Source organism: Nycticebus coucang, chromosome 17, assembly GCF_027406575.1.
Source record: "Nycticebus coucang isolate mNycCou1 chromosome 17, mNycCou1.pri, whole genome shotgun sequence".
NCBI classification, from domain to species: domain Eukaryota; kingdom Metazoa; phylum Chordata; class Mammalia; order Primates; family Lorisidae; genus Nycticebus; species Nycticebus coucang.
The window spans coordinates 21,675,418-21,699,000 of record NC_069796.1 but is presented as its reverse complement, the minus strand read 5'-3'; the positions used below and the strand labels follow the sequence as shown (position 1 = coordinate 21,699,000).

At 42.3% G+C, this 23,583-nt stretch overlaps 1 protein-coding gene across 3 annotated transcripts in view; it reads right to left on the bottom strand.

The window, feature by feature from the left end:
- PRDM6 (PR/SET domain 6) overlaps positions 1-23,583 on the bottom strand; it is a 108,344-nt gene that overhangs the window by 8,098 nt on the left and 76,663 nt on the right. For all 3 annotated transcript variants that reach the window (XM_053567436.1, XM_053567438.1, XM_053567439.1), the window contains 2 exons: positions 20,755-20,879; positions 8,062-8,404 (listed from right to left, as the gene is read on the bottom strand). In XM_053567436.1, the coding sequence (XP_053423411.1) occupies positions 8,062-8,404; positions 20,755-20,879 (468 nt within the window). The remainder of the gene's footprint in view (positions 1-8,061; positions 8,405-20,754; positions 20,880-23,583) is intronic.

Below are 23,583 nucleotides of genomic sequence, written 5' to 3'. Positions count from 1 at the left end.
ATAAACTGTCCTCACGGGACATAAACTCTTCATGCTAAGGTCATACTAGGGTGTCTGGACCTTATTCTAAGTACCAGGTAAACATCAGACAAGTCAGCAAGTTACATGTGTATCTTAATAAATACTAAAGCGGCCTGGAGTCTGTCCGTAGCACAAGCACTGGTCTTGCCCCGATAAACACAGACCCCGCACCCAGATGTGTCGCTTTGTAAAAGAAATCCTGACTTCTACTTACTATTTCCCGCTCCAGACATTTATCCATTTGGGTCTTTTTCTTGACCCTCAGCTCCCTAATTTAATCAGGTAGCAAGGAATGATTTACAGCAGCCCAGAAATGACGGGATGTCACTACACTTGCAGAAGGATGACGGTGATGCAAAAGTAAATGGAAGGAAGTTGTGACAAACACCTGATAATTAGTGAGATTATCAGAGCACATGCTTTCCAGCTCATGAGAAGTAAATCAATTTTTGGTTTTCATAAAGTAGATTAAAATTCTGTCTTCTCTATGAAAGTTCTTCTGCTTACTGGAGCAGAATCTGGTGAGTGATAGAAAACCTGGGGAGTTTTCCCTATTCGAAGCTATTTCATATCATTCCTTGACAAGGCTCTAATTTGTTTATCAAAAATTTTCTTCAATTACTAATCTGTCATGAGAGATATTAACAGCATTCACTAAATCCTGGTTTGGAGGCCAGATGTTTCTGGTTGCATTTAGAAACCAAAGGGGGGGAGGGTGGGGGGAACAGACTTAATTGCTCAACCTTGAACAAATGTATAAGCTCTAATGACCAGACACTAAAATGAAGGGCCAGGAGACAATAGTGACTGAGCAAGTACAACAATTCAATTAAGTGCAAAATAAAGTGTACCCTCTCATTTGTCAAGTGAACTGCTTAATTGTGGCTACTTGCCTCACTGAACACAAATACCATTATTATCAGGCTTCAGTACACTGAGTTCTGATTGTAGAATTTTTTAGCTTGATTAATAGTCCTGGATTGGTCAATAACTCAATACTATACAATTTTAATTACTTACATTTAGAAATCTATCTAACTGCTCTCAAACAAGTTTCAAAGAAATATATAAAAGTCTTTGGTAAGGAGTTTATCAAGCTTGACAAATTACACATGCATTTTATTACAATTATAAAATAATGCTTTAAAAGCCATTAAAATTTTATGTAGATGAAAACGTCCTCCTGCCAAATCTGTTCTTCATAGTAAACGTTAAGCTTAAAGCATTCTTCGAAAAATAATTCTCGTAAGGGTGAGTTTTAAAAAATGTTATTGAAGATTATAAGCAAAATAATATATTAATATATGCTATATCCACTGACGATCGATTTTTCTAATAGTGAAGGGACCATTAACATTTATTAGCCTCTGGTTATCTATTTTTAATAGCTATCACAATAAACAGTAACCTATTTAATAAAACCAATTAATCTTCTCTTTTTTTTCTAACTCTCCTGTCCAAAGTTGGGGTGATTTATTTCTTACAGTCAGAAGTCAATCCATCCTTTTTATGTTAATAGTCACAATGGCAAAGATTTATGCACAGATCAGAAATGACCACAGAGAGGCTCATGTTGAAGTCTTACAACAAGGTAAGAGCAAGGGAAGGAAAACGGGGTTCTAAAACATCACGTATGCCCAGCACCAGCCTGGGAGCCAAGTGCTGGTGACACAGTGACCTGTATGGCATAGTTTTTAAAACTTTGCAGAATGGAAGAGACTCAAATAGGAGAGAGGGGAGAGGTGAATCCTGCTTCAGCCTCGGACCCTGATCAGCTGTGAGACTTGGAGAAGCCACTCAGCTTCCCTGACCTCTGTCCTCTCATCTGTCTGGAAAAGGGGTGGCCTGAGCAAGATATTCCCTGGCATCTCATCATGTTTTGTTTTTGCTTTCAGGTCGCTGGCAAATGTCCACTGTCCTAAAATCTGTCCAACACCTGGCCTCCCAAGAGACAGCATTACCAACATGATCTCCACCTTCCATGATGTGTACTAGCCAGATCCCTGTACATGGAGTTTTCTGTGGTTGTGTGTGCGTGTGTATACATGTTCAAGAGAATATGGAAAATTTAAATATATCATAAAAGGTTGAGAATTCAGAGCAACAAGAAAATCTAGTACCAAAATGTAGGACCAAACCTTATTTTAGTTAATTTCATAAAGCAAAGTGATTTTCCTTCATTCTTAGGTACCTCCAAAAATAAGATTTTAGGCCATCTAGGCATCTTTGTGGAGGTTAAATTTATGCAGAATTTAGAGCTAAAGTATGTACCTCACCTGCCATGGTGATACCAGAGTGTTTCTCTCAGCCTAGAAATTTATAGGACATTACCCCTCAGAGAACACAGAAGTTACACAGCAAGTGGTAAGGTTTAAACTCTATTTTCCTGAATTTTCTGTATTTCCTTTTAAAAATTGACAAAAGAAAATGATCAAAACGTAATTTTAAAATTGATCGTGTGCCCAGAGTTTCATCTAAGGACAAAGGAATGCATTCGAGACAGAATTAAATCCTCAAGTCCAAGAGCAGAGCGTAGAAAGCACTATCACCACTTTGGAATCTCAGGCATCACACCTTCCTTTGGAACAACCAGGCACAGAAGTTCAGACCAAGCGAGCATATTTCATTCAGCACATTCTAACGCCACACCTCTCCATTGACAGCTGAAGGGCCTCTGGGGCACAGAATTAGTTGTCATTATTCAGCTTTTTCTTCTGCAACCAACGTTCCCATTAATTTTTCAAGGGGTCTGGCTAAAAGGTAAAATTTAATTCATTAAACTTTTGGACACAATTTTTACTCCAAAGTTTCTGCCTTTTTTGATGTGTCATCCCAGAAGGAACTCGTAAGGACTGACATCCATGAGTGCTGTGCTTAGCCTCACTCTTTACAGGAGCTCACGTCACTGTGCAACTAAATGGTCACCTGCTTTCTAAAGTAGGTCCTTCTACCCAAATCATCACAGACATACAGCACTTCACTCTTCTTAAAGCAAAAGCAATGAGCATGTCTCACAAAGGGATAACATCTCACAACCACACACTCTGAGACCACTAACAAACAGTGTTGCCCAATGATGGTGCTGTTCTGTACCTGAGCTAGCCAACATGGCGGGGGCCACTGGCCATGGGCTGCCAAGGAGCACCTGAAATGTGGCAAGAGCACCTGATAAAGTGAACTCTGATTTGACTTCATTTTGATTAATTTAGATTCAAATAACTTCATGTGGTTAGTGCCAACACAGAAATACCTGGTTTCGTGGAAAACTATTACTCAACAAAGAAATAAGTGAAGAACAAAGTCTGGGTCAATTTGGGAAGTACATATCAGTACTGGTAAATTTTCAAGCAGAAAGCAGGCAGAGAGGCGATTTTGTACATCCCCTGGCATTTTCTGTCCCTGGCAGTTCCTCTGCCAAAGATTACTCCAGTAAAATGTGCAATTCATTTGCTATGAGTCTGTAACTAGTTTGGTGTAAACACAGGAAAAAGATGAAACATTCAACAAAATTAAGTGTGGTTTGGTTAAAATTATTAATCCTTCTTTGATTTTTCTTTCATGGCCTCCAGGACAAAGGTTATTCGGTTGGGGCCACATTCTGTCCTTGCTCTAAGTCAGCCCAAGTACAAATCTCCCAAGACTTCAAAGGGAGACTACTTAGGGTTGATGCTGGCTGTGTGGAGGGGGAAATGAACGTAGCTCTATGCAAGGAGAAAAATACTTCAGGACAGTGACAAAAGTGCATAACCAACGGGCCTGCAGAACATCAAAGCTAAAAAGAAGATAACCTTCACGCTTGGGGTAGAGGGGAGAATAGCAGAACACAAGAACACTGAGGCATTCTAAGAAACTACTGTGGTGATGGACTCTCTCCAGGCTCTTCCCACAAAATAGCACCTTATTAAAGTCATTTTACCCTCTCCTCCCACCACATCCCACTTAAAACACATATGCAAATTGACACGTGCCCAGGAGTCTGAAAGAAGACTTTCCCTACATGGTACAAACAATCAAAAAGGAGAAAGGAAAAGGAAAAAGATGCAAAATAAAGTCAGGCTCCATAAAGACACTTTCTGCAGAAAATATAAGAAAACGTACTCATCAGCCTTCCACTGTGACGGCAGGAGCCCTTTCTAGAGCCCTCCCTGCAACCCCCACCTCTCCCAGCAGGAGTGCTAAAGAGTTTCTGCAGCAGAAAAACAGAAGAGAAAAAGGATTTCTAACTCCTCCTTCAAACAAAAGTTTATCAAGTTGCCCTGTCCTAAGCATAAGCTTATGCAAAAACCAAAGTTTCTATGAGGCCCCTAAATAAAATCTTGATTGATACAGATTCCAATGGCTTCTTCCCATGGAATTCGCACAGAAAAAAAGTGACCTGGGGAAAAGGAAAAAGAGATTTGGGGATTTCTTGCTTTAATACTAACAGAACAAAATAAAAAAATAACCATGCCACAGCTCCTGGACCCTCAGGGGCGTATTTTTGTCTTCAGTGCTGATTTCTAGTTTGAGAGTCCAGACAGATATTTTTTCTGAGTTCAGTGGGACTAATAGTAGTAAAAAGTGGAGAGCTGGCATCCCGGGCAACCACAGACTCCCTCCTCTATTTCAGGGCACAGAGTTTTGCGGATACCTCACATGAAAGAGCTCATGAATGTAGACAAAGTCTCTTTGACAAAGGTTCAAATATCTAGGATTTCATGGTTAAAGAGTCAAGTCCCTGGATGAAAAATCTTTTGCACCTCCAATTCAGGGACCTGTTTCAATCTGGACGGTTTGAAACTCGAACCTGTTTCCCTCTGACTTTGTCTTTCATGTCTCCCTTTCTTGCCTCTGGTTCTAGCAACGTTTTCCTATCAAATCATAACTATTTGGGTTTTTTAAAGAAGGGAAATGCTTTCTGTGTTTTAAGCTTTTGCAAAGTATATGCCTGAATGGGCCTGCATTGCCAAAGACTAAAAACTAGCCGATTCATGGAGCCAATCATTAAAGAACATTTATTTGTAGACAGCTTGAGCATTTCAAATCCAAAAAATCCAAAATCCAAAACATTTTGAGCACCAACACAATACTCAAAGGAAATGGCTATTGAAACATTTTGTATTTCTGGTTTTCAGATTTGGCATGCTAAACCCATAAATATTCCAAAATTAAAAAAATGCAAGACACTTGTGGTCCCAAAAATTTTAGATAAGGAATACTCAACCTGTATTCTGCAGTGGAAATTTTCCACATAGATAATAATGAAACAGATTCCAAGTTTAGCCAATATCATGAACAAATTTGATGTTCCATTGTAGTTTTGTACTTTTTTTTTTTTTCAGATAGCAACTCAACCCATGTGGCTAAGAATTACAGAGAGTATCTTTTATTTCCAACTTTTCTGGTACAAAGAGAGCAGTTTAATCCTATTCGCTAAAAGCAATTATGTATCTAGAATAAAACCAGTAGGTCAAAGAGACAGGGTGTCTCCCTCTGTTCCCCTTATTGGTAATCATTGACTTAGATATGATGATGTAATTCAAGCATCGCCTCACTGTTACTAGTGAACAAGGGACTGTTTATTTTAAGTAATAGTTTTTTATTTTAACTTACTCATGAATGATGGTGGCTACTTCTCAATTGTCACCAGCAAAGTGCAGAGAACACCGCTTGAGTAACCGACCTATTTCCCAGATACCAAGCACCCACTGCTTCACCTCCTCTGGGAACACTGCCCAAACCACACCTGGGCATCTGAGTGAGCTTATAAATAATCCCATTAGGGTCTAGCACAAGCCACCTAGATTTTTGTCAATAACTCTAAATTAGCTTGGAGACAGCACTGATTTAACCATCTCTCATGGAAGTGTATTTTGTGCATGTACGTTCTCTAACTTTTTAGAAACTTTTCGGATAATATACTTTCATGAATTATAAATCCTGACACTATTATTTCACCAGACAGGCTTCATAGGGACTTAAGCCATAATATACATGTGTGATTTTCTAAGTTTACCTATGATCAGACAAAACAGTCTGTCTCAGTATCTTTCTATTTCCTATGAAATAGTTCCATTGCTTTATATGACATTAAACGTGAACTTGTATCATCCACAAGGCTAAGCTTTGAGTTCCTGTCTCCAGAAATTATTATTTCATTTTACCTGGCACATTTAGTTATTATGACTATAATGAGCCTTTGCAAATAATAGATCCATACATCTCAATTCACTCAACTTAAAAAGTAAGTTTATAGTGATAGGGCTTTAATATATCTTTCCTTTTCTTTTTTTTATGAGACAGAGTCTCATCCTGTCGCCCTGGGTAGGGTGCTGTGGTACCATAGCTCACAGCAACCTCCAAACTCTTGGGCTCAAGAGATTCTCTTGCCTCAGCCTCCCAAGTAGATGGGACTACAGGCATTAGTTTTTCCATTTTTAGTAGAGATGGGGTAGTGCTTTTGTTCAAACTCCTGAGCTCAAGCAATCCACCCACCTCAACCTCCCAAAGTGCTAGGATTACTACAAGTATAAGTCACGTCCGGCTTAGCTTTCATATTTAAAAAACTACTAAAATGCATTGCAGACTTAGATATACATTGAGGCTACCTGTATACTTGCAAAGAAGATAAACTTAAGGGAAAAATTCTTTCCGAATGAGGAAAACATTTCCAACCTCTGTAACTCTACCACCAAAAAATATTAAGATGTGCAGAAGTTTGCTAATATTTTCACCAAAGGGGCTGTCCTGTCGAAAATAAAAGATTGTAAAGACACAGCTGCCTTAACAGCCCTCAGGTAAATATTTCAACTTTAATTAGTGACAGCAATACTTGATGATAAGCAAGTAGTTTCTAGAATGTCACAATAAAAGTGTATACACGTGTGTATATACCTCATAACTGAATATTTTATTTTAGCAAATATCCATTCTGTCTCCACCACACCTCTATCCTCCCTGCCCTTGCTGGGGTCTTCTAAGCCGACTGTTGTATCCTACAGATCTGGGAGGGAGTAGCTGGGTGTCTATTATTAGGCCAGAAAAGCCAAATGGTTTGTTTCATCAAGGTTAGTTGCAAAGTTAAAGAAAAAAAATTCTAAAGTTCTGCTTCCAAATCTCCTACCTTAATTTCAAACATTATTTTCTGCTTTTATATTCAAAGAGTATTATTAATGGCATTCCCTCTTTGGTATTTTGGTTTTAATCAAGTTTCCATAGGACACGAAGGAGAGATAAAACACAAGCCATGCTTTCTTATTGAATTAATTCGAGTTTTGTCTTTTGCGCTGCTGGCTATCCAGACTGTCGAATAAACCGGTTTTGATTCATAAATAATAGTTCCATTATATCTACAGCGCCACTCGTCAGAGTACCTGAAATTTTAATTCACTTGTTCAGCTAAATTTCATCCTCAGTTCATGGCCATAAAATTCTTTATTGACAAACTTTCAAACCAACTTTGACTCTGAGGTATCTAGTCCACATTTTTCTTCTGTGTGGATATTAGTTTATTGAATAAGTGGCATCTGTTTTCCTCCACATCACTAGCAGAGTAGGTATTTCCTTTTGACAGCTTTGCAGGATTTATGGGTTTGCATGCTCTGAAGAAAAATAGTACTAAGCAAAAAATTCCAATTCATTACCTCTTAGTACTTAATTAAGTTCATAGCCACTGCACACTGGAGGTGAACCCTGAAATGACCGTGACAGCAGCAAAGCAGCCAGCTATATTATCTTTGGAAGACAGAGAGGATTCTAATTATCCTGACCTCATTTTTCCATTTATGATATTCATAAATGCTCCTTCTACTTTTTGCTCCCTTTAGGAGGGAACTGTGTGGGGGAGCAGGTGCCTTGTCCTCTGCAGCCACCAACCTGTCTGTGCAGCCCTTAGAAGCCATCAAGCCGAGCGGTGGCCTGACATTACTTTCCGGCCTTCCAGAACAACGCAGACGCCCCTTCCCACAGCGTTCGCCCTGCAGGGGTGACCAGAAGCTGGCGGGAAGGCGAGCAGTGGGTGTCACTAACAAACACACGGTGAGCAGGGAGCGTCGGGGTTACCTGTCGGGGTTCTGCGTGCACACGTGCATCTGTAAGAGGATCCGCTGGGTGAAAGTCTTAAAGCACTGCCCACATTTCCAAAGATGCCAGTCACTGAACTCCGAGTGGAGCTGGCTCGTGGAAGTCGGGCTCGCCAGGACGCGCTGGTTTTTCACGTTGATTTGATTAAATCCTGATTCAATGGGCCCGGACTTGTCCAGGAGGGAGAAGCTCCTGCTGCAGGGAGTCTGCGGGAACACGACGGAGCGCTGCTGGGTGGCCGGGGACAGCTTGCTGGTCTTGTTGAAGGGCTGCAGGGCGTCCTGTCTGCACATGGCCTCCATGACCGTGGAAGGGACGTTTACTAGGAGAACAGCGACAGTTTAGAAGATCAGTTTTACGAGCTCTTAAAATAAGCATAACACGTACTTTTAAAAATACCTATAAATCAACGTTTTAAAATTTTGTCTTTCTGGACTCAGAATTAACATCGTAACAAACAATTTGATGTGAGAGAGAGAAAGCAGCAGCGTGACAAACTGGTAACTCCTCCCAAGTCTGTACATTTAGCAGCTACCACAGTCTCAGGACTGACCTTACACGGTCTTTGCCCTCACGGAGTTCCCTTATGACGTGACAGGTATAAGATTCCCTAACCAAGCTCCACACGGCACCCCACGTTTGGAGAAGGTTCAGACAGGAGGATAGCAAGGGAGGGGAAAGACCAGCGGTGCTGGCCAGAAAGGGGTGCCATGGGCAGAGCAGAGAAGGCGGGTTCAGCTTGACCAGTGGAGAATTTCGGACCTTCCTCCAGATGCTGCCGGCACAGGGCAGGTATCCAGGAAAAGCTGGGTGCAGAGATCAAGGGAACAAGATGAAAGACACCTGGAGTCAGAAGAATCCGGTGTGCTGGTGCGACTGTAAGGGGGATGGGTTCTGAGCACTGCAAGAATAAGGGCCAGGGGTCGGGAGAGACCCCAGAGGGCCTTTAAAGTCGAAATAAATAAATAAAAGACTTCAGACCTAGGAAATAGGTACAGGCTGTTTCTGAGCAGAGGCATAGCAAGAAAAAAAAGAATCTATGTTCAGGAAGGGCTTGAGTGAGGTCTAATTACAGACAGGTGCACAGGGGGCGAGGGAAGCGTGGGAGGCAATTCAAGGTGGTACTTGCAACTCAAGTTTTGAAATCAGAAAGACCTGGCTTTAGATCCTGCCCTTCCTTCATTAGGGTGGTGATGTTAGGTGCATTATATAATCACTCTGTGGCTCAGTTTCCCCATCTATAAAATGAGGACAGTGGTAGTAATCCTCCCCAAAGTAATAGCAGCTCGGTACATAGGGGTTGAGATGGCCTCAATTTTAACTCTACTATTTACTAGCCATGGGCAAGTATGGACCATGGAAATGCATGATAAATGCATGGTAAAATGCACAATGGTCACTCTGAGGAGACAATGTAGAGGTAACTTCTAGCAAAGAACTTGACCTGTGGCTGACACTCCATAAGCATTAGCCCTGCTTTCCTTGTCTTCCAGTCCCCTTTCCTGAGGTGTAAATATGGTAATGAGAGTCCCCATCCCAGGGCCTACCACTAACAGCAGCCACCCTCCTTATCATGGGAGGGAAAGAGACTGGTGAGAGGGAGACGGCCCTCACCTGGGCTGGGGGTAGGGAAGTGGGTAAAGGACTAGAAAAAAAGAAATGCTTCTGAGGAAGGAAATCTAACATACTCGAAATTCGCTTTTCTTTTCTTTTTTTTTTTTGAGACTGAGTCTCACTTTGTCACCCTCGGTAGAGTGCCATGGCATCACAGTTCACAACAACCTCAAACTCTTGGGCTTAAGGGATTCTCTCGTCTCAGCCTCCCAAGTACCTGGGACTATAGGCGCCCACCACAACGCCCGGCTATTTGTTGTTGTTGTTGCAATTGTCATTGTTGTTTTAGCTGGCCCGGGCTGGGTTTGAATCCTCCAGCCTCGGTGTATGTGGCCAGTGCCCACCCACTGAGCTACTGGTACCGCCGGCTTTTCTTTTTGTTTAATTTATTGTGTTAATATATATCAAGTATTCTCTGGTCATTCCATAGGTACAGAGGTTATTAGAGCCTATAGGCTTATAGGTTCTATAAATTATTCTTAAATAATTTATAAAATAAACTATTCTTTTAAATTATTTAAATCCTATAAATTATTCTTTTTTTAAAGTAATTACTATATTTATTGGTCCTTTCAGGAGTCAAAGAGATTAAAGATTATGGGGGCAAGACATGATTGCCAGAGGGACATTGCCTAACAATTGCAATCAATGTGACCTGACTTATTGTACCCTCAATGAATCCCCAACAATAAAAAAATAAAATTAAATAAAAAAAAAAATTACAAGTAGTCAAGAGAAGGAAATTAGAGACCAAAAATTTCCAAAAGGATGATTGTCAAAAAGATTGGTGAAGGCAAGTAACAAAATCATGCCCTTGGCCACTGGTTCAACATGAAGAAAACAGATGAACTGGGAACAAACCATTGCTGAGATTCCTGAATGGCATGAAGACTCAAGTGCCCTCAACAGCAGAGGACCACGATATCATGATGCTGTGTGCCTGAGTGGACAGGTAGACACCATCTGTGAAGACAGAAAGGGAGGTGTCCCAGGGAACAACTCTTTGACTCAGATTGTTCTACAGAATTGTGTGTTAAACAAATCTGAGAGGAATACTTCTGATTCCTCTGATCAGAATGGCCCATCCTGTCTCGGGAAGGAAAAAGAAAGCAAGAACCTTGCAGACTTGGAAAGAGCCTAGAGTTGGTCTAGTTATCACTTCTTAATCCAGGCTATAGCACGTTAGACTCAAAAAAGAGAACCTTTAAAAATTAAATCAGGCCAAGTAGTGGTTCATGCCTGTAATCCTAGAATTTTGGGAAGTCAAAGTCAGAGGATCACTTGAACTCAGGAGTTCAGGGCTGCAGTGAGCTATGGTTGTGCCACTGAACTCTAGTAGCCTGGGCGAAAGAGTGAGGCCTTGTCTCTAAAAAGTAAATAAATAAAATAAAACATCTCTCAGTAGGGCCCAGGCTACATTTTTAAAGTTCCCTAAGTGTTTCTAATATAAAAATCAGAGCTAAGAATCCCTGATCTAATCCTACCCTTTCCTGTTACAAATGACAAAAGCTCTACTCGAGAGGCAAGAGGTGGAGGCAAGAAGATCTCTTGAACCCAAGAGTTTGAGGTTGCCGTGAGTATGATGCCCTAGCACGCTACCTAGGGTGACAGAGACGCTGTCTCAAAGAAAAAAAATGACAAAAGCTGAGTCCCAAGAAGGTTCACTAATTTGCTCAGCATCACACATTCAGTTAAAGACACATCTAAGCTACAAGCTTTAGCTTTCTGACTTCCAGGAAATGTTTTTTTCTGACCCTGTACCCACAGCATCTCTGCTCATCAGCTGTGTTTCAAAAATCAAAAGGTCATTTTACAGCTGGTATACTGCATCTGTCTCATACTCGTGACCATATATGTTTATACATACATAAGTTAAATATAGCTACATACACACACCCTTGCATGTGCATGTGTTGATGTGCCATTTATAAATATTTACGTATCATGTGAACTTCTAGGGCAAAGGAGTGTAATCAATAAGGAATTCGTGGATCTGTTCTACACTTTCAAAAAACCTTTTTGGCACACAGACTGTTACTTTTTAAGCAGGAGTTGGAAAAGAAGAAGGAATGTTTTGCTATATTTCTGTACTTTTTAAATAAAAAATAAAAACAGCGGCATTGCCAGAGACCAGGGTAAAACCATCTTGTGTAGCCCATTCATTGCTAATCCAAAGGACGCAAACACAGGGAAATCCATAAGGTTTCAGGGAACACTAAGCTCTTGCGAGCCAGGAAATTTTAGACTAACAGGAAGGGGTGCATGGTGGGAAGACTGTGGAATGAAGATGTCATCAACATTCAGGAGAGCGGGAAAAGTTGGACAGAAGCATCACTGCTGGAAAGAGGAATATGATGCCTTTGGGGGAAAATAATACAAATAGTCTTCTAAGTAAAGATGATAGATTCTGGCTTCTCACTTACACTCCTAGAAAGTAATCTGAGTGACTGATTTTTTTTTTTTTTAACTGTTAAGGTCACATAACATTTATACTAAAACAAAAGAATTAGTGGGCCAATGAATTTTTGTAAGTTTTGTAAGTTTAATGATCAATGTCATATAATAATGAAAAATTTAGACTTATATGTCTAAAAGTTTGTATAATAATCCACAATGTATGGGATCTGCATTAATGAAAACACAGAAAGCCTCCGTAATTGACCACTGCCCTACATGATCACCTTCTCACATTGGCCTAATTTCCATAGACTGGGCATGCACCATGTGTACATATCAGTATAGCAGGCCTAGTTCCCGATGGTGACTGCCTCTGTATGTTGACCAGTTTGTACAGTCCCTTGGTTGGTCAACTGGAATAAAATTATTCTAACATATTACTATTTTCTTTTCCAAGACACTACAGACAAACTTGTTTTCCCACTATAGGCAGCAATGTGTGCACTCTATAATCTGCCTTTGGCATGGCCCTTTATTGTACTCACAAATACATTCAAACCCATAGAATGAAAATGAGAATAATTAAAAAAATAAATAAAAAGAAAATGAGAATAATTTAAAGAAAAGAAAAAATAAGGATAGGAGTAAATAATTTCACAAAAGCAATTCTATTTAGCCACTAAACTGTACTATGGGGTTCCTACTCATTTCTACAGGACACTAGAGGTCTAAAAAGCATAATTTTTTTAAAGAGAACTTTTTAGAAGACACAGGAAATTATTCTCCATAAGTATCAGCCTCACTGGCCAGGACAAACAAAAGTTTAACTAAACACAAAAAATTATCAGGAAAAAAAAAACCCAAAAATTCAATCAGAAAACACTACCTCATCCCAGCTCAAGAAAGATAATACAGAGACTGATGAAAGGTGCAGAGATGGCTGGCGAAAATGACCAAAAAGATGAAGGGATTTCTACATGAAGGAATATTGATCTAGTAATTCTTTTCGGTCTATAAAGGCAAACATTAAAGGAAAGAGGAAAACTCTCAAAAATTTGAAGGACATAGTCAAGAAAGCCCATGAACTCATCAATAACATATGGAGGCTGGATGTCGTCGCTCACACCTATAATCCTAGCATTCTGGGAGGCCAAGGGGGGAGGATTTCTGGAGGTCAGGAGTTCAACACAAGCCTGAGTAAGCAGGAGTCCCCATCTCTATTAAAAATTGAAAAACTTAGCCCGGCACAGTGGCATTCACCTGCAGGCGCAGCCATTTGGGAGGCTGATGCAGGAGGATTATTTGAGCCCAGGAGTTTGAGGCTGCAGTGAGCTATGATGAGGCCACTGCACTCTAGCCTGAGTGACAGAGCAAGACGCCGTCTTAAAAGAAAACCAAAAACAAAACCCCAGGACAGTCAAATTCAGGATCCATAAAACAAAGTCCTACTTTCCTCTTCACGTCCATTCATTCAGTCCACAAACACTGAGCATTTATTACATGCCTGGCACAGTGGATATAGGGAAACCAAGAAAGCCACAGTCCCTGGCCTCATGGCACATAAACTCTAGTCGGAGAGACAGCTATAAGCTGATGTTTTTACAGATAAATATTTACTCACTTCCATTAAACCTACCATTCTGATAATTTCCCCATTAAAATTGTAACTCACCATTCATTATAAGATTCCTACCAGTTTCACATATATTAAAATGTGAAAATACACACATTTCAGAATTGGCAAAATATAGTTACCATAGTGTGGCAAGTGCTGGGAAAGAGGAGAAAGGGTTGCCAGGAAATGATAAATTGGAGATGGCCAAACTTGGGAAGCTGAGCCCTGACAGGTGCGTGGGCATCAGACAGGTGATGCAGGAAAGGCGGTGTAGGGAGGCGGAACCCCAGCAGCTCTGCCACAGAGTCTGTGCCATGCCAAGCCGGGGAGGGCGCAGGGCACTGGAGGAACCGAAGGAAAGCAATGGCACCTGAGAGAGAAGGCGGGCTGGGCTGCAGCCGAGACTGGAGGGGAAGGTAGCACAATCGCCCTGCTGGTAGGAGCTGGACAAGTCACAGAAATAGGTGGTGAGGGGAGGGGAGGCAGGCGAGCACAACAGAGGATGGCGGTGGCAGCACCTGAACAGGGCGTGGCCAGTCCGAAGACACTTGGGTTCCGATCCTGGGAAACGCTACGCGGGCCGTATAAAATGTTTCTGGAGGCTGACTGTGGCCCGTGGGCTACCATATCAAGGAACTGGGGATTTAGCGTAGAGTAATAGCGAGCCAAAAAAGGGTTTTAAGCTAGGGTGTGAGATGAACAGAGTTAGGTTTTAAATGCATCACTGTTCTATATTAATAAACAACAAAGCGAAGTCAGAACAAATGTAAACGGGGAGGCAGGGGAGCAACAGCCAAAGAGAGGGAGAAAAGAAGGGGCAAAAATTGTCTCTGGAAGAATACCTGAGGACCTGTCAACGCTGCTAATGGCCTTCTGGAAGGAGACCTGGCTGTCCACCCTACTTTCTGGGCTTTGATCTATGGACCCACCTACCTATTTAATAAAACAAGTAAATCAACTGAAACAAAAAAATAAGCAAATCAACGAAACTTCATTCTGGCTGCCATGAGACTACAGACAGAACATGGGGAGACATTGGGAGGAGTCTGTGGCAGGGGACAGGCCAGAGCGGATGGTGACCCTGCTCGGTGGCAGTACAGATGAGGAGAAGAAATGCATTAAGAATACACAGTCAACAGGATAGAAGGGCAGCGTGCGTGAGCCACTGAGGCTTCCAGAAAGAGCAACAGGATGAACGTCAAGTGAGAAGGGCTGAGCTCGGGACAAGCAGTTTGTGGGGGTGAGCAGAACGGGGTTAGTGTCAGGTAAGTTTCGTTTGAGATGCCTCTGAGACATGATGGGAAGATGTTGCAGAGACAGGTGGGTAGGAGTCTGGGCCTCAGTAAAGACGTCAGGACTGCAAATATCAATCTGGGATCTGTCTTAAGTCAGACCCCCTAGGTGGCAGACTCTTAAATGCAGATGGGGGTTTGGGGTCTGCTCTCAGCAACAACACCTGTAAGGAAGTGAGACCAGCAGGACACGCCACCGCAGGGGCACAACAGTCAGCGCTGGGGATGTCCTCCAGAGTGGCGGTGCCTTGAGGCAAGGGAGCTAGTCATTTGTGCATCCCACAGTGACCAGTCATGGCGCACAGGCCACTACCAGGAGGAAGGACGGACAAGGGGGAGGCGGCTCTCGTGCGCTGAAGGTAATTCCTGGAGACAAACTCCTCTCAGAGACATCACCCATGGACGTGGGGGACGAGCAGCTGAGTCCTGCAGCCAGGACAGAGGCAGCACACTGCAATGTGCTGCAGTGCTCAGAAAGTCAGCTCCCCGAGTTCTTTGCTATGCTTCTCTGTGATCCCATTTTCAGGCGTGTTGGCACACACCAAGGCACGCCTACCCACTGGTTTCTCCTACCCTTGATCTAGGAACCTACAGGCTTCTACAGTTCCAGACCAACTTTTATATTACTTTCTTGGCTCCAGGTTTCCATATCTGGCAGGCAGTGCAAAATCAAGCCTCATACCATCGTACAGCCAGGGCTAAGTTTCAAGTGTGCCTCTGTTTCCCCAATGGCTCAAGATGTTCCTTGCCTTGAGGTCACCGTTCTTTCAGTCCCCATTTATGGCCAGGATAGTACCTTCTGGCTCCTGGATCATGCACGAAATCTAATTTCAGCTTTGAGATTGGGGCCTGGAACCTTGACCCTTCCCAACAGCATGACAGTCAGCCCTGCTGAGGCTCAGCGCTGTGGACATCTCACGCTGCCCCTCCTTGGGTCTTACATTGTAGCCAGGTGCTTAAGGGCCTTCTTCTAGACTAGGGTCCTCTAGGACAGGGCCTGGGTTCCTGCACCCATCACAATGCTTCCCTGGGGGCCCTGCACACAGGTTGTCTCACGGGCTGAATTATGCTGTAATCTTCTACAGGTCATGGGTAAGGGCTTGAGTACAGCCTTCTTTGCACTGGCCTAGACCCTCACTGTTGGTTGGATTGGGGTGGAGGGTGAAGGGTACCTGCTGAGGTCCCCCTTTTTATTTTCTGATCTTTAAAAATCAAAGAGAAAAGGCAGGCCTCCTCCCGGCAGGGTTTGCTCCCGCGCAGCAGCTCCTGCGTTGCCATCAAGTCTCAGATTCTGCTACCTCAGCTTCATAAGCCGAGACAGAAAAAGCAGCAGGAAGACGTGTTTAACATTTATTCCCAGGTTTTTTTTAAATTTCCTCTGAAACGAACATGAATCCACTATGGTCTTTTGACTCTGCAGGAGCTAATCCCCCACTGGAAGCTTTGGGGAACCTCATCCCTCCTTGCGGATGCCATCTGTCGACACGGGCCTTCCTTCAGGCTCTTTTCAGAGGCCCACAGTGGACGGACGGCCCTCTCTCTGCAGCTCCATTACATTTATAATGATGACTTTTTTTTCCCCAAAGAAAATAACATAGGAATTACTTCCAGAACCAAATGCCTGTGTGAAATGCTGTCTTCTCTTTGAGTCAAGATGGCTTTCAATGGCCAGTCGAGGCAGGGAGTGGGCCATGGCCACCTTCTGCCCCATGGCCACCAACAGGGGGGGGCCCTGACACGCTCTGTAGGAAATGTGCACTTTCTATGTTGGAAGAGCCATGGGAAGAAAATTATATTTTTATACGTGAAAGTGCTTAATAAGTATTATTCACTAAGTAGAATCATTTCCCTTAAATGTTTTGGTCCAGGTATCAATTTCATCAACAAAGAAAACATCTGGCTAAAACATTTCATCCCTTCTCATGATGGCCAAAGGGATGCTCAGTCTTTATCCAGTGAGCATTTGCTAATCGTTTGCTGTGTGCAGAGCGCTCCAAGGGGGCTCCGCAGAGGCATTCTACCCACTACGTCTTTGATCTCAAGCTTCTTTTTAAGGTACCTAAATTATTCTAGCTCAGTGAGATAAAAATTGTGGTAGAATTGCTAATCCGGTGGAGATGATTTAAATGACTCGGGGCTGTAGAAAGCTATCTGTTAAATTATTCTGACCATGCCCTTTCACACCTCTGTGCTTTTAAATCACGTGGAGTATTTTCTCCTCATGGAATAAGGAATCCTCATTCTAAAGCATTCCCAGGTCTCTCGGTGAATCATACCAGATGAGATTCCATCCTAGAGAGGCAAAGTCATACATCTTCCTCACACTATCTGATGAAGCCTTCTGCTGGTTTCTTGGGTGGCCAATCACATGACAGATATATAAATTTGAAACAGGAACTGAAATAAAATTCCTATAATACCCTCGGGGGAAGGGGGATATCACTGTTGAGCATTTAGTCAATGGCTTAATCCCTTTTAAATTTCCTTCAACCCTTACTTAGAGCTCTGAACTGAGCCCAAAAGAGCTACTTGGTTTTCCTACTGAGTCCATGACACTTGGAGCTCCTGTGGCTTTGAAAATTTTCTTTCAAAGATTTCAGGTGCTGAATGATATAACGTATACCCTGGGGAAAAGTATCCAATACTCTAATCATCAACTTCAAGAATGCTTCACACTAGTTGGGCTCTCGCAGAGAGAAGGACTGAAAGCAAACCACATATTGCTTCCAGAAAGTACAGTTTTGACACTATTGCCCCAAATCTGAAGACCAGGTGGGACATTCTTTGACACCATTGTCAGGTGCTGTGAATGGCACACAGACCCCAAAATGTGCCACCCCAAGCCCTTAATCCCTCCTGTCCATGTAACAGCATTATGAGGTAGAAACAGCATGTGGCTGTGAGTCTGGCGCTCCACAGGTCCATGTCAAAGGTGAGCAATGGGCGGCACCTGGAGCTCAGTGGGTAGGGCACCAGCCACATATACCAAGGCTGGTGAGTTCGAACCCCATCCAGACCTGCTAAACAACAATGACAACTGCAACAAAAAAACAGCCGGGCATTGTGGCCAGTGCCTGTAGTCTCAGCTACTTGGGAGGCTGAGGCAAGTGAATCACTTAAGCCTAGAGTTTGAGATTGCTGTGAGCTGTGATGCCACTCTACCAATGGTGACACAGTGAGACTATGTCTCAAAAAAAAAAAGGTGAGAAATGCATCGTCCAAGTGGCCATGCCATGGTTTCCATTTGTGGGTCAGATCCTTAAACCAAAAGCCTCAGAGTCAATCCTTGGCTCCTCTTTCTTTGTCACTTGGCATCTAATGTGTCAGAAAATGCTCCTAGCTTTGCTTTCAAAATATATGCAGAATCCAGCTACTTCTCACCACCGCTACCACCCCCACACTGCTCCAAACCTCCATTCCCTCCCCCTGGATTCGCTGCTCCTCCTACATGTGCACCGTCTAGTCTCCACTCAGTGGACACAGAAAGCCTATTACAGCTTCAGTCAGATCACTCTTCTGTTCAAAACTCTACAACAGTCCCCTTCACCACTGGGTTTACACAGAGTCAAAGCCAGGGTCCTCCCAGGTCCCTGCCCCTGCACCTACCATGTCTTAGTTATTCTCCCCACCCTACTCACCCTCTGCCCCCTGCTGACCTCTGTGACACCCTTCCAACGCACCAGGAACATTCCTATCTGGGGGCCTTGACACGTCCAGCCTGACTGCCTGGAGCGTACTTCTTCCCATTAACACATAGTTTGTCCCTCCCATTCCTAAAGTCTCTGCCCAAAAGCCACCCTCCCAGTGGGACGTAGCCTCTGATTACTCTCTGAAAGGTAACTCCCATACCCTGAGCACTCCTTAGCCCTTTCCTGCTTTATCTAGCCCTACCACACTTATCAACATCAGACAAACTGTGTATTCACTTCTGTATGTGCTGATAATCTGTCTCCCTCCACTAGAACGTAAGCTCCATGAGGGCAGGAAGTCTCGCCTGTTTTGTTCACTGCTGTGTAAGCAGCACCTAAGACACTGGCCCACGGTAAGTGCTCCATAAATATCTGAGCAGGGAATGGATGAATAATTGAGCGACTATGTGGATGATATGCTATGTACCTTCCTCAACACGCACACCACAACATCTTCAGGTGCTATAGCAGTTGGTTGTATCAGATGAGGGTACAGAGGACTTCATTGGATTTCTGGATCAAATTTCACCCTTCCGAAGGTGATGCTATGTCAAGGTTCTAACACACAGACAAGCCCCTGTCAGCTGACTGGCGAGCTGATGTTGGTGTTTTTCTGTGTGTGGACCTAGATCTAGTTTCAGGGGCCTGGGGCATGGAGCCATTTTGGGCAAACCAGAGCACAGTGGCCTCTGTGGCCACATCTGCCTCTAACACGGACCGCATTCTCAGGTCCAACACTGAGAGTTTCTCTTATGAAAATAGATACTCCCTCAAACAGGAGGATCGCTGCAGAAATGAAACTTTCCAATGGAAACTTGGGAACTAAGAGGAATGCACTACATGTCCAAAGATTCATTTTTTGATTTGACATTGGTTTGGGGTTAGGGTAAAATAGAAAAGGAAAGTTGATAGTAATAGGTTTTTTGAGGATTTTACTTTTTACAAAGAAATTAAAGTCAACATAGGAAAAAATATCTGATCATCAGTATTTTGATCAGTAGTAACAAGAGCATTTTAAAATCAAGTGTGTGTGTGTGTGAGAGAGAGAGAGGGAGAAAGTGGAGAAAAAAAAGAAAATTACACTTTCTTTCCAAAATGAAATTTCTTATCCAATAGCAAAATATATCTGTTATCTTTGTTTCTTTTTGTAGCATAATATCAAATTATCAATTCACAAATTAGACCGTTTGGTGACAAGAAAACATAGCATCACTGAAACCAGTGTTTCTCACTGAAGCACATTAGAATTACAAAATTCTGTTCCAAAAACTAGAAATTACTTCATAATGCTTTTATAAAACAAAAGTATGAAGTTTAAGGGAAAGTTGCTATAAGTTCACATTTGCCTAGACGGTAATAAAGATAGAAGAAAATTGTCTTGTTCTAGGCTTGATTTTAGACAAAAACATTTAGGAAGTCACAGATTCCTCAGTCATAGCGTGAGATTTTACTCTCACTTCTCATTCCAGTGACTACTTAGGAGCAAGCCCATCCAATCAACTGCAGGGGTCCTTACCCCTGCTTAAACGACATTGCTTTCTTATTATTTCATTTTTACACACAGTGGCCCCCAGGCCTCCCTTCAGAGAGGAAGCTGCTGTTTTCAGTGCTCGTTACCTTCTAAGGTGGCAAGCACAGAACCAGGCGCCTAGCAGGTGCTCAGTAGACAATACCAGCCGACTTAACTTTGCTATCAGCTATTATTTAAAATTCCGGCAGTCGGGCAGCGCCTGTGGCTCAAGGAGTAGGGCGCCGGTCCCGTATGCCAGAGGTGGTAGGTTCAAACCTAGCCCTGGCCAAAAATCAAAATAAATAAATAAATAAATGAATAAAATTCCGGCAGTCGTTAAAATTGTAAATGGGCAAGGAAGAACTGGCCTGTCCAGACTAAGGTTCCCCGTGAGAAAGCAAAGTACATACAGGGGAAAGAAAACGATGGAACAGACTTGAGCACTTTATATATCACAGGAAATCAGGTTTCAGGAGATTCAAAAAACACTCTTAAAAAGTTAGCTTTGAAATAGGTATTGCGAGATGTGAATTCAGAGCTAAAATAAATTCTTACAGTTTTCATCCTGGGCAATGCATTGTAAGGGAATCCCAAAGAAAGACGTATAGCTGTCATTGTACCACACCAGAAGCTCGGTGCCCCTGGGGATATCTATACAGGCTCGGTAGAATATATTCGACCTATTCAAAACAAAAGAAAACCCAGCTTAGTAAGACATAGGACTCATGCGTCCCCAGCCACATTTTTATTGTCCCCCCCAAAAATTCTGCCCAGCTCCACCTAAGCAGTTTCTGTTTGTAATAAATCTACATCTCTCTTTCTGTCTCCAGCAACCAATTAGAGCAGCGGTTCTCAACCTGTGGGTCGCGACCCCTTTTTAACAATGAAAATACATTGCGGCATTAGGAAGGTTGAGAACCACTGAATTAGAGCCTATTACTCGTGACAATAAACAGTGCATGGTTTATTTCCAAAGCGTCCCCCCATAGAACGTCTCAGCTGAAGACACAGATATTCGGCCCCAGAGACAGCAGAAAGGAAGAGTTCATTTTTTAAAAAAAATTCCCTCTCACACTAATGAGAAAATTCTCTCCCTTGGCAAATTGCAAAGACACAGGTGCCCCACCGTCTTACATAAATTAATACCATTGATTTCTTATCTGAAGGAAAAGCATTAAGTGTGTGCGTGCAACTTGGTATTGGGATTCTCAAATTTGTAATAAAATTAAAGCAGCTTTGTGATATAAGGACTAAGAGAAATAAAATTCCTCTCCGCTGCCTTTCTTGTAAAGTTTGATACAGGAGAAGAGAAAAACTCTCTTACGTGAAATGAATGGAAATTCAATAAACACAAGAAGAGCACTTTACCCTGGCTGAAAGATTACACTCCGAAATGATACAGTGAGGGTACCAAGAAATAAACATTTTTTATAACAGCTCTGGTACCATAACGAAAAACCTACAGATGAAAAAAAATGAGGAGAGTGCGACTGGTTTTCTCAATGAAGAATGGCTACAAATATTAGCCTCAAGTTCAAGATAAAAGTGTGGAGGGTTGGTGGGCCTTAAATTTCTCCTTTCTGTAAGGAATTGGCGGTAGCAGGGCAATTTGTTCCTTGTATAACAGTGCGGACATAAGGCAAACCCTTCTCCACATTTTTCATGGCAGTGAGATATGCACTTGTCAACATATTTTGTCACCACAAAGTGGCTCTTGGCAATAGGATCATAAAGATCAATATAAAAGTGCAGATTCTCAATATTTTACTTGCAGCTGCAAAAATTTCATTTATCTTGTTATTTTCCTTACTTGCTGCCATTCTGTCTCAGGAGGGCACTGCTAGCTAAGCAGAATGTTTTCCCCAACATTCTATGAATATCTGACAAAAACTCCAGCCAGTCGTCCGACCCTCGCCACCCTTCCTCCCTCTCTGCATCTCTTAAAGCTGTGCATTTTATTAATTCTTTCCACTGCTACATAAAAAAAATCAAAATTGGAGCCGAGCTATAAATCACTGGCATCTCCTAACTTGAGAAAAATTGAGTCTACTTTGTACTTCACCCTTGTAACATTTCATCTCTCGGTTTGGCTTCTCCTAATATAAACACAGGGCCCGGCAAATGAATGTGCTAAAACCAAATGACATACTTTGCCGCTGAAAGAGCAGAACTGTTTTCGAGCAATGGGTGGTCTTCTGAGACGCAGTGTAGGCCGAAAGGGGGAAAAAATGTGTAAGCATACACTGTTCCTTACAAGCGGGCCGAGCTTCCAAAACTCGCAGAAATCTCTGCATGTTGAAGCACATCAAAGGGATTTTTCCCTTTTCAGATAATATTTCCTTTGCTGACATGTATTTAGTATTGTGGTTGGATGACTCATAAAGATAGCTTCATGGCGTCCCAGCGCAGTTGAGGCAGAACGCGTGCCAACAGACATTATTGTCAGCCTCAAAATAAAAACAAAACGTTCAGCGCAGGGTCAATCAATCAAGGGTGCTTTGAAGAAAATTCCATTTAGATATTACAAATCATAACAGAATGAATTTAAACCAGCTGACTTTTTGTGAAGAGGACATTCATGTACAATAAAAATTAGGCTGGCTCTTCAGGGTCCAACTTTTCTTTTTCTTACTCTTGGACATGGTCACTGGTGATGGATGCCAGTTTTTAAAATTGTGTTTTTGTAGTTCACTTTATGAAGATCTGAAGTAATCGAAAACAGATTGGCAGAGAGAGCTCGTAGTGGAAGCGCCATCATGAAAGGGGAGTTGTAAAATCCACTTGATACTGACAGATAAGCAATGACTTTCTGGTGCCCACCTCCCTCTGAGAGGTTTCTTATTTTCCCAAATTCAGAGTTTGCCTCAAGTGTTCCCTGGGCACCCGTTAGAGACCAGCCAAACTATCTCTTTCTGAATGGACCAAGTATAATCTTTACTAATGTTCTAGCTCAGAGTTTTATAAAAACCTCATGACAGAAGTGCAGCTATAATAAAGGTGAGTAAAGCCCATAAACAACGGTGTAACCAAATACTGTCTTGTACTATTTTATTTAAACCCTTATTTAATAAAATAGATCTGCAATTGAAACCATGGCAGTAGATCACTGGTGGCCCAAATATGTTTCTTTTGAACTGGAGACCTTCAAAGAACAAGCCAGATTTGTGCAGCCTTTAACCTAGAAGGGGACGATGGTTTAAAAAGAAAAAAAAAGTGGTGGGGGTAATCTTCATTTTCTTTCTTTTTTATTAAAAAAAAAAAAAAGGAAAGGAAAATAAATAGCCATAGGCAGGATTCCAAGTGACCAAGCACTGGGCCCTCGCTTTGATGTGTCCGTGGTGGTGCCTAATAAAGCTAAACAGTTGCTTCTGATTCTAAAGGGAA